Source organism: Saccopteryx bilineata, chromosome 6 (genome assembly GCF_036850765.1).
Source record: "Saccopteryx bilineata isolate mSacBil1 chromosome 6, mSacBil1_pri_phased_curated, whole genome shotgun sequence".
Classification (NCBI taxonomy): Eukaryota; Metazoa; Chordata; class Mammalia; order Chiroptera; family Emballonuridae; genus Saccopteryx; species Saccopteryx bilineata.
In genome coordinates, this window is record NC_089495.1 from 163105701 (window position 1) to 163117727 (window position 12027).

Here is a 12027-nt window from a genome sequence, read left to right on the forward strand (position 1 = left end):
TTTTAACAATCGAGTGGTTTTTTAAATTGAATGGTTGTGAGGAGTCTGGAGTCATGTGAAGACAGCATGGTGAGTGCTCGGAGCACACAGTGGTCAAGGGACACTGGTCCAGATTCACACAGGAAGACCCAGGAAGCAAAACCAGAAGCAAACCATAAGGACTTCTCTCCAGAGATAAAACAATGGAATACAGCTATTAAAGGGTTACACACAGACATGTGTTGTCTTAAACTCAGCTTTGATACCATTTTTGAAGGTAGATAGGTCCAGCACATGAATATTTAATATGCAGTAACTTTAAAAACAAAGCAGGTGAAAAGTAAATAAAATATGCATAATGGTTTTGGAGAGAGCTACTCAAGGTGTCTGCATCACCAGCTAAGTGCACAGAATGGAGTCAACTCAAAAGGCATTAAAGGTCAGCAAAGGACCAGAGCAGAGAGGAGGGGACCCCAGCTTGACCAGGGGGCCTGCTGAGTCGTGAGTGAAAAGACAACCCGTTGAAGTGATGGACACAAAGAAGATCAAAGGGAGGAGGGACCGGGTGGAGCTGGACTGGGATGGGGTCTCCTTATAGAACCAGCCAGCTAGTGAAGATGCCCAAACTCCCACCATCCCTTCTACCTGAGCCCCAGCAGGAAGCAAGCTGCCGAGGCTCTGGCTCCAGCTGAGCTCACTGCCCAGGCCCCGCTTGTCATCCCCCCACTGCCTGGCCCCTGGCAGTTCTGTTTGGGCCTGGGTTCTGGGTCTCTGCATTATCTGACTTTCCCTGACTCCCAGCTCCATTAGCCTGAATCTGGAGTTACTTCCTGCCTTAAATTCACCAATTCAACCTCTAACTTAAGTCATGCCCCCAGCCACTTAACCTACCTTTGCATGCTGGGAGGGGACAGGGCACCAAACACCCTCTGAAATCCCAGCTGCCCTAGCTGGTAATCAGGTGCTAGTACAAGTGAGAACTGGGACTCCTGGGAAATTTAGATTCCTGGGCTCTACCCCATAATCTGAGTCAGCGTTACCGGGGTACTGCATTTTTGACAAGCCCCCAGGTGAGTGTAAGGCAGGGAGGCTAGCCCACACCCTGAGAAACCGCTGCTGTCTTTAAGGGGAGGCGATCCCAAGAGCTCTGCTGTAGAAGAGAAAAAGCAGAGCAGGGCCAGGCTCTTTGCCCCGGGCAGGATACCTCCAGGCTGCCGGGTGAACTGAAAGATATGCACTCGGGTGCCAGTGCTTCCTGCATCAAACATGATGCCATAGAACACCTTGTGACCATATTCAGTCGTCTCCAGGGCATCTTGGGTCTGCTGGCCCCTGTGGGCCCCGGAGGCTGCGTCAGTGATGCTGAAGAAGGCCTGGGTGGCAGAGACCCAGTGCCACTTGATGTAGACAATATAGATGAGCAGGCATGCGAACAGTCCCACAGGGTACGCCACCTTCATCTTCTTCAAGTTCCCATTATTTGTTATTTTTCTCATTTCTTTGTCTGCTGAGAACTGTGCCACAGCTGCTGGCAGAAAGGGAGAGGCAGTAAAAGCAGGTTAGGCCGCGCAGTTTCAGGGCAAGTCGGAAATTCCTGTGCTCAGGTATGAAGCATTGAACCAAAAACTGGTCTGCATTTTCTCCTGTGAACCGGAAGCTTTACCTGATCCTCAAAATCATTCTGGACAGTGTGATCCCTATTCTATAGAAATGGAACCGAGTTCTCGATGACTGGATGAGTTGTGCAAAGCTGTAGGTCCTGCAGATGACTACCTGGGTGTAGGGTTAATGCAGGACATGGTCTTTCCACTGCTCTTGAATATGTGTCAAGAGCCAAGGGACAAACAGACCCTGAAGAAGGCCTCCGTTCCCGCACTTCCAGAATGGGTGCTTCCTGCGCTTGGCTTTGTGCCGCTATTGTCTAACTGCTTTATAAGCCACACTGCCTGCGTGGCTGGTGTGCACCTTGCTTGCTGACTGGCTGCCACCGGGCCTTCCTGTGTGTAAGTAATAAAGGCTATGTCTGCTCCGTCTGGTGCTCCTTATGGTTTCTTTGGAATATCTGCTAGACAGGTGGGAATAACCTGGTCTCAAACTCCTGCGTTACACTTGGAGCACAGGCCCATGCCTGAGCACAGCTCCCGAAAACCTTTCAAGGTAACAGGAACATATGTCCGATCATTCTCACTTTTTCTCTCATGTAGTAATTTACTTTTCAAATGGGTTAAAACCCTGTCCTTTGAGAATTGAGAACCCCAGGCAAATCTGAGAAACACTGCTCATTCCCCTGGACACTTCAAAACAAAACAGATACCTCTTTTTATTTATGTCACATATCCCTGCCAAGGAGGGAGTGATGCCCATGTGCTAGCTTTTCTTTTTTTAGATTTTTAAAAATTGATTTTTAGAGAGCGGGGAGAGAGAGGGGGGAGAAGCAGGAAGCATCAACTTGTAGTAGCTGCTTCCTGTATGTGCCTTGACCAGGCAAGCCCAGGGAGTTGAACCGACGCCCTCAGCATTCCAGGTCAACACTCCATCCGCTGTGCTACCAGAGGTCAGGCCTATGTGCTTTCAAAGGCTATAAAATATAAAAGTTCTACCTCAGTAGCAGAATAAACTAATTCAGCACCATTAACTTTGGTTTAATGTACCCCCAAATGGAAGCACATGTTCAAAAAAAATTTTTTTGAGAGAGAGACAGGAACATCAAGCTGCTCCTGTTTATGTGCCCTGACCAGGAAATAGAACTGGCACCCCTCACTCTGGGATGACAGTCCAATCAACTGAGCTATCCAGGCAGAGCTTAATTTTTATTGGCTTTTAGAAAGACAGAGAGAGGAAGGAAGAGAGATGGGAGGAGGAAAGGAAGCCTTCATTTGCTGTCCCACTCAGTCACTGCATTCTTTGGTTGCTTCCAGTGTGTCCCTGACTGGGGATGGGACCCACACGGTTGTTTAGGTATGACGCTCTTTTTTTTTTTTTTTTGTATTTTTCTGAAGCTGGAAATGGGGAGAGACAGTCAGACAGACTCCCGCATGCGCCCGACCGGGATCCACCCGGCATGCCCACCAGGGGCGACGCTCTGCCCACCAGGGGGCGATGCTCTGCCCCTCCGGGGGGTCGCTGTGTCGCGACCAGAGCCACTCTAGCGCCTGGGGCAGAGGCCAAGGAGCCATCCCCAGCGCCCGGGCCATCTTTGCTCCAATGGAGCCTTGGCTGCGGGAGGGGAAGAGAGAGACAGAGAGGAAGGAGGGGGATGGGGTGGAGAAGCAAATGGGCGCTTCTCCTGTGTGCCCTGGCCGGGAATCGAACCCGGGTCCCCCACACGCCAGGCCGACGCTCTACCGCTGAGCCAACCGGCCAGGGCCAGGTATGACGCTCTTAACTGACTAAGCTAACTGTCCAGGGCACATGTTCAAATTTTATTAGCAGCTCGTAGTGCAAGGCTTCATGTGTAAATGCGGACAGGCAGTGAGGGGCCTCATTCTCAAGGCTCCCCTACCCTCGGGGAACATCCACCGTCTGTTCATCCTTCCCTGTCAGTTATGGGAAGGGGAGTGAAGATTCCTAGGGAGAAGGGAGAAGGAACTGCGGGGCTGAAAGCAGGACGTGGGTTTACGCTCTGCTGGCTGCAGTGTACGACCACGGGCAGTTACCCTACCCCCTTGCATGGGGCTGGCCTCATTCGTAAGGGGGGGCTGCTCACAGGAAAGCCGCCTCATGCCGCTGTCTCAGGATGCAAAGAGATGTGAGACGTACAGAGAACACAGATACTGGGTGCTGGCTTTACAGAAGGGCAGCAAAGGTAATGACCCATTGGGACCAAGGACAGTGATGAGCAAAAGTGCCAGAGGATGGTGTGACTTCACTGCCTGGGAAGAGTGGGGCCCAGGGCTGCCAGGGCAGGGGCCAGCCTGCAGTGGGCTTCCCGCCAACCTCGAGGCTGTGTGGGTGAGGAAACGGAACAAAAGTGGTCCTAGGCAGGGGGTACACAGTCCAGGCCTTCCACTGCCCTTCCTTTCTGGGACTGAACCCTGTAGCCACACCTGGATGCCCTCAGGTTCCTGGGGCTCAGGCAGCACCACTTAATCCTGTGATGGCCTCTGTGCCCCCAGCTAGGGGAGAGGCATTCCCAGCAGCCCACAACCCGAGCTCAGGTAGGGGCAGGACAAATCACGCCTCCTGAGCGGGGCTGCAGGAAAGGCTCTCTTGACAGGTGCCCAGGAGCAAACCTCCCCTCCTAAAACTCCACCTCCCCAAGACTCTCCCTCCCCATCAAAGAATTTCATTTACAATAACTTAAAAAGAATAAAATATTTAGGAATAAACTTAACTAGGGACATGAAATACTTGTACCCTGAACACTACAATATGTTGTTGAAAGAAATTAAATGAGTCCAATAAATAAAAAGATAACCCATGTTCATGGATTGAAAGACAACATTGTTAAGATGTCAAATCTATCCGAAGTGATCCACAGTTCGAATGCAATCTTATCAAAATCCCAAGAACTTTTTTTTTTTTTTTTGCAGAAATAGAAAATGCCACCATAAAAATCAATTGGAATATCCAGGGACCTCAAATCATCAAAACTATCATGAAAAAAAAACAAACAAACCAAAGTTGGAGGTCTCACACTCCTGATTTCAAAACACACTACAAAACTACAGTAATTAACATATTGTAGTACTGGTATAAAGACAACACATAGACCAATAGAATACAGTAAGAGGCCAGAAATAAACTCTCATGTATATGGTCAAATGAACTTTGACAAGAGTATCAAGACCACTGATTGGGCAAAACATAGTCTCTTTAATAAATGATAATGGCAAAGTGGATATCCACATAGAAAAGAGCAAAGTTGAATCTCTACCTTACGTCATATACATAAATTAACTTAAAATGGATTAAAGACTTAAATGTAAAACCTGAAACTATAAAACCCCTAGAAAAAATCATAGAAAAGTTTCATGATATTAAATTTGGTAGAGACAGAGACAGATAGAAACAGAAAGTGAGAGAGATGAGAAGCATCAATTCATGGTTGCGGCACCTTAGTTGTTCATTGATTGTTTTTTCATTTGTGCCTTGACTGGGGGTGGGCCTCCAGCTGAGCCAGTGACCCCTTGCTCAAGCCAGAGATCTTGGGGTCAAGCCAGCGACCATGGGGCCATGTCTATGATTCCACACTCAAGTTGGCGACCGTGATCAAGCTGGTGAGCCCATGCTCAAGCCGGCGACCTTGAGGTTTTGAACCTGGGTCCCCAGCATCCCAGACTAACGCTCTATCCATTGTGCCACCATCTGGTCAGGTAGTAATGATTTCTTAGATAAGACACCAAAGCACAGGCAACAAAAGTAAAAATAGATAAGAGGGACTACATCAAATTAAAAACTTTGTGCATCAAAGGACACTAACAACAGGGAAAGAAAAGGCAACCTACAGAATGGGAGAAAATAATTGCAAATCATGTATCTGACAAGGGATTAAAACTTGGAATATATTGCAAACTCCTAAAACTTAACAACATAAAACAAATAACCCAATTCAAAAAAGGACCTAAATAGACATCTCTCTGAAGAAGATATACGAATAGCCAACAAGCATATGAAAAGATGCTCAATATCACTAATCATGAGAGATACATGAAACCACAATGACTTATCACCTCACACAAATCAGAATAGCTACTATAAAAAAAAACACCCAGAAAATAACAAGTGTTGGGAAGGATGTGGAGAAATTAGAAAACTTGGGGGATTGTAAATGTTGCAACCACTATGGAAAGTAGGGAAATTCCTTAAAAAACTGAATATAGAATTACTATATGACCCAATAATCTTATTTCTGGGCTATCACTGAAGGAACGGAAAGCTGGGTCTTGAGATTATTGCACACCTGTGTTTACTGCAGCCTTGTTCACAAAAGCCAAGAGGTAGAAACAATCCAAATGTCCATCCATAGAGGAATGGATAAAGTACACGTGGTATATTCATATAATAAAAGAGTATTTAGCCTTAAAAAGAAAGAAAACTCGGACATATGCTACAACATGGTGAACCTTGAAGACAGTATGCTAAGTGAAATAAACCAGTCACACAAGCATAAATATTCCGCTTACATGAGGTTCCTAGAGTATTCAAATTCAGACAGAAAGAAGAGTAATGGGTCCAGGGGCGAGGGGAAAGCAGGAGATGAATTTTTGTTTAATGGATATAGAGATGCAATTTGGGAAGATGAAAACATTCTGGGGATGGGTGGTGGTGATGAACACAACAATATGAATGTACTTAATGCCACTGAACTATATACTTACAAATGGTAATTATGTATATTTTATCACAAAAAATCCTTTAACAGCTCTGAGGCAAGGCAGATAACGAATGAGTTCTGTGTATGCGGGACTAAAGGCAGTGGTGGAGGAGGAAAATGAAGAAGGCCAGGCTGTCTATTACATCAAATTCGATCTGTTTTACAGTTATTAGTCATACCACACTCTGAAGAGCGGCAGGTCATGTCTTACTGAGAGTCTTCCCGCTTTAAATATTCTGTTCCTTTTTAGCAGCCTTTTCCTTTGGTCCTTTCTCCACACCTCTGCAAAACCTTCTCGATTCTTACTGCCACTCTGGACTCTGGCAGCTAGAGGCTCCCCCCTTGGTGCTCTAAAACTCCCTGAGAGAGTTTTCCAAATTGTAGGGGGGGTGTCTCTCTTTCTTCTGGTTAGACAGCACCTCTCTGGCAGCAGAGATCAGGCCAGAGCCCAGCAGCTGCATAGCCACCACTTGCTGGTGAAGGAGGCTAGCTGACAACTTAGCAATTCACCAATCCACCAAAGCAGCACAGGCAGGCAGAGAAAGATGGAGGCATAGGAAATACTCCAGTACCTGTGTGATGGTCACCAACATAAGTAAGACATTTGGGAGGGAGCTGTTTGCCAGGAGACAGAAGCGACCAGGTTTTCTGATGGTAGGACATTAGTCAGAAATGGAACAGCCCTGTGAGAGATGATGGGTTTGAGTCTGGGCCTGGGGAATTATCTGCATTAAGGGGATGTTAATTGCCTGACCTGTGGTGGCGCAGTGGATAAAGTGTTGACCTGGAATACTGAGGTTGCCGGTTCAAAACCCCGGGCTTACCTGGTAAAGGCACATATGGGAGTTGATGTTTCCTGCTCATCACCCCCCTTCTCTCTCTCCCCTCTTTATTTTATTTTATTTATTCATTTTTAGAGAGGACAGAGGGAGAGAGAGAGACAGAGAGGGAGAGAGAGGAGAGACAGAGAGAGAGAGAGAGAGAGAAGGGGGGAGGAGCTGGAAGCATCAACTCCCATATGTGCCTTGACCAGGCAAGCCCAGGGTTTCGAACCGGCGACCTCAGCATTTCCAGGTCGACGCTTTATCCACTGCGCCACCACAGGTCAGGATCTCCCCTCTTTAAAATGAATAAAGAACAACCAAAAAGGGGGATGTTAACTAAGATTAGGAGTGAAGAAATCAGTAACAGAGAGAAAAGCCAGGAATAAGTAGAGGCCAAGATACAACCGGGAAATGCCCACTTACCCACAACTGGCCCTCTCAAAGGCCTCCTTTTCTTAGGTTACTATAACCCAAAGTTCCCATTGCTAAGTGGTCATTAAAAAAGTATTTATATGCCCTGGTCAGATGGCTCAGTTGGTTAGAACATTGTTCCGAAGCACAGAAGTTGCCAGTTCAATCCCTAGTCAGGGCACATAGAGGAACAGATCAATGTTTCTGTCTCTCTCTCTCTCTCTCTCTCTCCCTTCTTTCTAAAATCGATAAAATAAACATTTAAAAAAGAAGCATTTCTAGAAAATGTTCTAAAGCAGCTATTTCCAGGGATGAATAGTGAGGACACAAAAGCAATACTTTACAAATGTGTGTGTTTTACAAAAACTGTTTAGCCTACCAGGCGGTGGTACAGTGGATAGAGCGTCGGACTAGGATGCTGAGGACCCAGGTTTGAGACCCCGAAGTTGGCAGCTTGAGCGCAGGCTCATCTGGTTTGAGCAAAAGCTCACCAGCTTCGACCCAAGGTTGCTGGCTCGAGCAAGGGGTTACTCAGTCTGCTGAAGGCCCGTGGTCAAGGCACATTTGAGAAAGCAATCTATGAACAACTAAGGTGTCGCAATGTGCAAGGAAAAACTAATGATTGATGCTTCTCATCTCTCCGTTCCTATCTGTCTGTCCCTATCTATCCCTCTCTCTGACTCTCTGTCTCTGTAAAAATAAAAAATAAAATAAAATAAAATAAAAAACCGTTTACATAATCAAGCTTTATCATGTTTTACATGATCAGATTCACAAGTGATATATTACATTTCGAGGCAAAGGCTGCTCTTTACCAAATTTGTCTACCTATTAAAAAACACCTTTACATATGCTATATCCTATTACCAGAGGTCCACAAAGCTGGCACTTACATTATGCAACATTACACAAACTTATTTCTATATAACCACACCAAGGCCCGGAAAATGTTTATAAATGGACATGCCGGAACTCTCACAGCTAGTATGCGGAGAGGTACAAAATTTTCTGGCTTCCAGCAAAATGTGCTTTATTACTTCCCTTTCCCTATTATAATACTTTACTTTACTAGTGGTCAGCAAACTCATTAGTCAACAGAGCCAAATATCAACAGTACAACGACTGAAATTTCTTTTGAGAGCCAAATATTTTTTTTTTTTAATTTATTCATTATAGAGAGGGGAGAGAGAGAGAGAGAGAGAGAGAGGGAGAGAGGGAGGGAGGGAGAAGGGGGGGAGGAGCAGGAAGCATCAACTCCCATATGTGCCTTGACCAGGCAAGCCCAGGGTTTTGAACTGGCAACCTCAGCGTTTCCAGGTTGACACTTTATCCACTGCACCACCACAGGTCAGGCAAGAGAGCCAAATATTTTAAACTTAAACTATATATATAGGTAGGTACATTCCTTATCGAGGTAGCGTCCACACGTCGTATTTTGTAAAAGAGTCGTATTTTGTGGAAGAGTCGCACTCAAGGGGCCAAAAAGCCGCAAGTTAGACAACCAAAACACACATGAGATTATATACACATAATCATTTAAGTTATACACCACAAGTACAGGGTGACATAAAGTCCAAAGAGAACAGAACACTTTGGGAGCATAGTGCCAGGAAGAGCCTGGCCCACGGGCACCTCCAAGCCCCTGATGCCAAGCCTGAAAGCCCATTTCATTCCACTGGGTTAAGGTATTTGTCCAGAGCTAAGACACCTGCTGGAAAGACAAATCCCATTCCCATGGGCACCGCTAACACTGTAGTGTAAATTATGTGTTGATGAGGCCTCCCCAGAGGTTCACCAAAAAATAAAAAAAAAAAAATAACTCAACTTTAGTTTTGCTTTGTTCTTTAAAGGAGTCTAGAACAAAGTTGTAGGAACATGGAGTGGGCTGGTGGGTGGGGCAAGGTGCAGAGGGCACAAAGGCAAACAAAGCTTTGGCTGAGCCAACCTTGCTCCCAGCCAGCTCCTCTGGGCACCACCATCTGTCAGGGCCAGGCAGAGGTCAGAGAGGAGAATCTGGGTGTGGAACAGTGGTGTCAGAGGTAGGTGCCTGCCCCATACCTGGCTAGGTTTCTAGGAGCTGGGGATGGCAGGTGGGCTCTCAAAAATACAAGGTCTGTCTGACTTGGATGTTGGCCACCTAATCTGTTGGCCAGCTCCTTCAAGGTTTTCAGTGAAAAACAGCCACGTGCACAAACGATTCTCACATAAACTGAAAACCTATCCACAATCCAAGCATGTTAGTAAACCACTACTTATTCTCCTGGTAGGTTTAAATGGATTTTTCTCCCCTTTTCTGCAAAAAAGACAAAAACAAACCCAACTATACATGAATCAGCCCTGTCAATACCACCTGCTGTTTCCTTTCTGTAGGACACAGTGAGAGGGAGGCGCTTCCAGACCTCTTTACTTGGTTGTCCATTCCTCTGGTTCTTCACATAAGGTTCAAAAGGGGAAATGGACACACATCATATTAGCCAAATTATGTTTCTGAGGGCGTAGTGGGGGTGGGGGACATTATGCTTGCTAGACTTTCCATGAACCTTGTTTATGCCATACTAACACCAATGGGAAAAGCTCCTCAGACTTAATGGTTCTTGCACAGGGGGTCAGAGAGCCCTTTGTAATCACAATCAGCACCCACCTTGCTCAAGAAATCTCCTTCTGGAAAGTTTCAGATTCCCTCTCTGGAGGCTAATAGCTAGGACCACCTCTGCAGCCCATAGGATGAAGGGTGTGTGGCTCATTCACATAATCCTAGAATACAATTGCCTGGAGGATACCTGGAACTGCCTAGGTTACTTCCAGGTGACTGACTCCTCTGGGTGGACACCCAGAATGGGGGAGGGGGCTGTATGCACAATAATCTACAAAGCTAGGCAGGCTTTTCTACAACCCTGAAAACCTTTCTATGGCTTCTAGCTGCACTTAAAATAAAAACTACCCTTCCTCCATGGTCCCCTGTCCATCTCTCCCTCCTCCACAATCTCCTGGCTACTCACTGATTTCCATTGAACAGAGTCCAGCCTAGTGTCTAGCTCGGTCCACCTCAGGGCCCCTTCCTCCACAGCCTGGAGCACTACTGATTCACAGGTCAGCTCAGGAGCTGTTCTGGTCATCCCTCCAACATCAGAGTTGATTGTCCTCACATCCTCAGTACTGTCTGAATGGCATAATCTTACCTGTTCCCTGGGTTTCCCAACTGGGCTGTGAGGGCCAGGACGGAAGGCGCCTGCCTATACTTCCCCTATTTTAATTTGTCTACTCACTAAACAAAAACCTTTAGATACGCTGTATCCTCTTACCAGAGGCCCACGAGGCTGCTGCACCGGGTACAGAGCTGGGAAGAGGAACAGCAAGCGCTGGCTTAATGAATCAACGCAGCCGGGTAGAGAGAACACCGAGTGAGCCCGTCACGGGTCAGCGAAGTTCAGAGCCGAGGGAGCACGAAGGCGGCAGGAGGGAAGCCCAGTGCGCGAGGACTCGGAAGCCCCCTCCAGGCGCTACCACTGGAGACCCGAGTTGCCGGGCGCGTGGCTCTGCCCCCCAGGGGCCCCCACTCAGACCGCAGCGCCGAGACGCGCTGGGAGGCCCACGTGCGGTCAGTCATTCCAGAACCGCAGACCCCGCCGGCCCCACACCTGCCCCAGGTCCGCCGCTTACCCTGCAGCGGCCCCTCTAACGGAGGGCGCGCCGGGTTGACAGAGGCTACCTCCCAGCCCTCCTACCCGGGTCTACGTCACCTCGACCTTCCGTCACAAGCTGTAGCGAGCCCCGAGCCCCGGAACCGGTCTCCGCCCACCTTTACACTCGGTTCCCGCCGGGGGGCGGGGCGTCATGGGACCAGTGCGCAGGCGCAACCTAGAGGCGGGGCGTCGTGGGACCAGTACGCAGGTGCGGTGTGGGTAAGCCCACGTGGGTTGGTGTGGTCGTTCCTTGCAGCCCGGTACCTGGGCTGGTGTCGCCACAAAGCTGGGCTCACGCACCTTTGGGTACTCAGAGCAGGAATGCTGCTGTCCTAGCCAGATTCAGCTTCTATCCCAGTTTATAGGGTTTCCTCACGGTGGGACCAGGTCTTCATCGTGCCTGGCCAGGGGTTTTAACCACCACAACCTAACAATCTTGACCAGTGTGGAATATTTGAGATTTCTTTGGGTTCACATACAAAGATACTTGGTAGAAAATGCAACCATAGCAAAACAGGCGGTGCGATGAAATATCTCCTATTCTTGATTTTCATTTTCTTTATCTTCCACGAAATGGTCAAGCTTGCCAGCTCCGAACGTGTGTTAGTTGTAGATACAGGGCTCTAGTTTACTGAATGATCCTGTGGCAAGGGCTGCCCAGATGTCCCCTCCATAAGTCTCCTTGCCACTAGAGCTAGAGCCCCCTTCCCAGCTTCCCTTGAGATGGGGCTGCCCAATAAGGTGTGGGTGCCCCCTTCCCAGAAACCTGTCCCATTTCAAGGGAGGCCCTGTGTAATGTCGGTGGCCGAGGCAG

General features: G+C 47.8%; 1 protein-coding gene across 10 annotated transcripts in view; it reads right to left on the reverse strand.

Moving 5' to 3' along the window:
• ENTPD6 (ectonucleoside triphosphate diphosphohydrolase 6) overlaps positions 1 to 11352 on the reverse strand; it is a 31536-nt gene extending 20184 nt beyond the window's left edge. For 3 of the 10 annotated variants that reach the window (XM_066235902.1, XM_066235897.1, XM_066235901.1), the window contains exons 1-2: positions 10833 to 11341; positions 1184 to 1504 (exon numbers count right to left, since the gene is read on the reverse strand). In XM_066235902.1, coding sequence (XP_066091999.1) covers positions 1184 to 1475 — 292 coding nt within the window. In that variant the 5' untranslated portion in view covers positions 1476 to 1504; positions 10833 to 11341. Of the gene's footprint in view, positions 1 to 1183; positions 1508 to 10832 lie in introns of all 10 variants that reach the window. The other 7 variants (XM_066235890.1, XM_066235893.1, XM_066235894.1 and 4 more) reach the window with 7 other exon arrangements.
• Between the last annotated feature and the right edge of the window lie 675 nt (positions 11353 to 12027).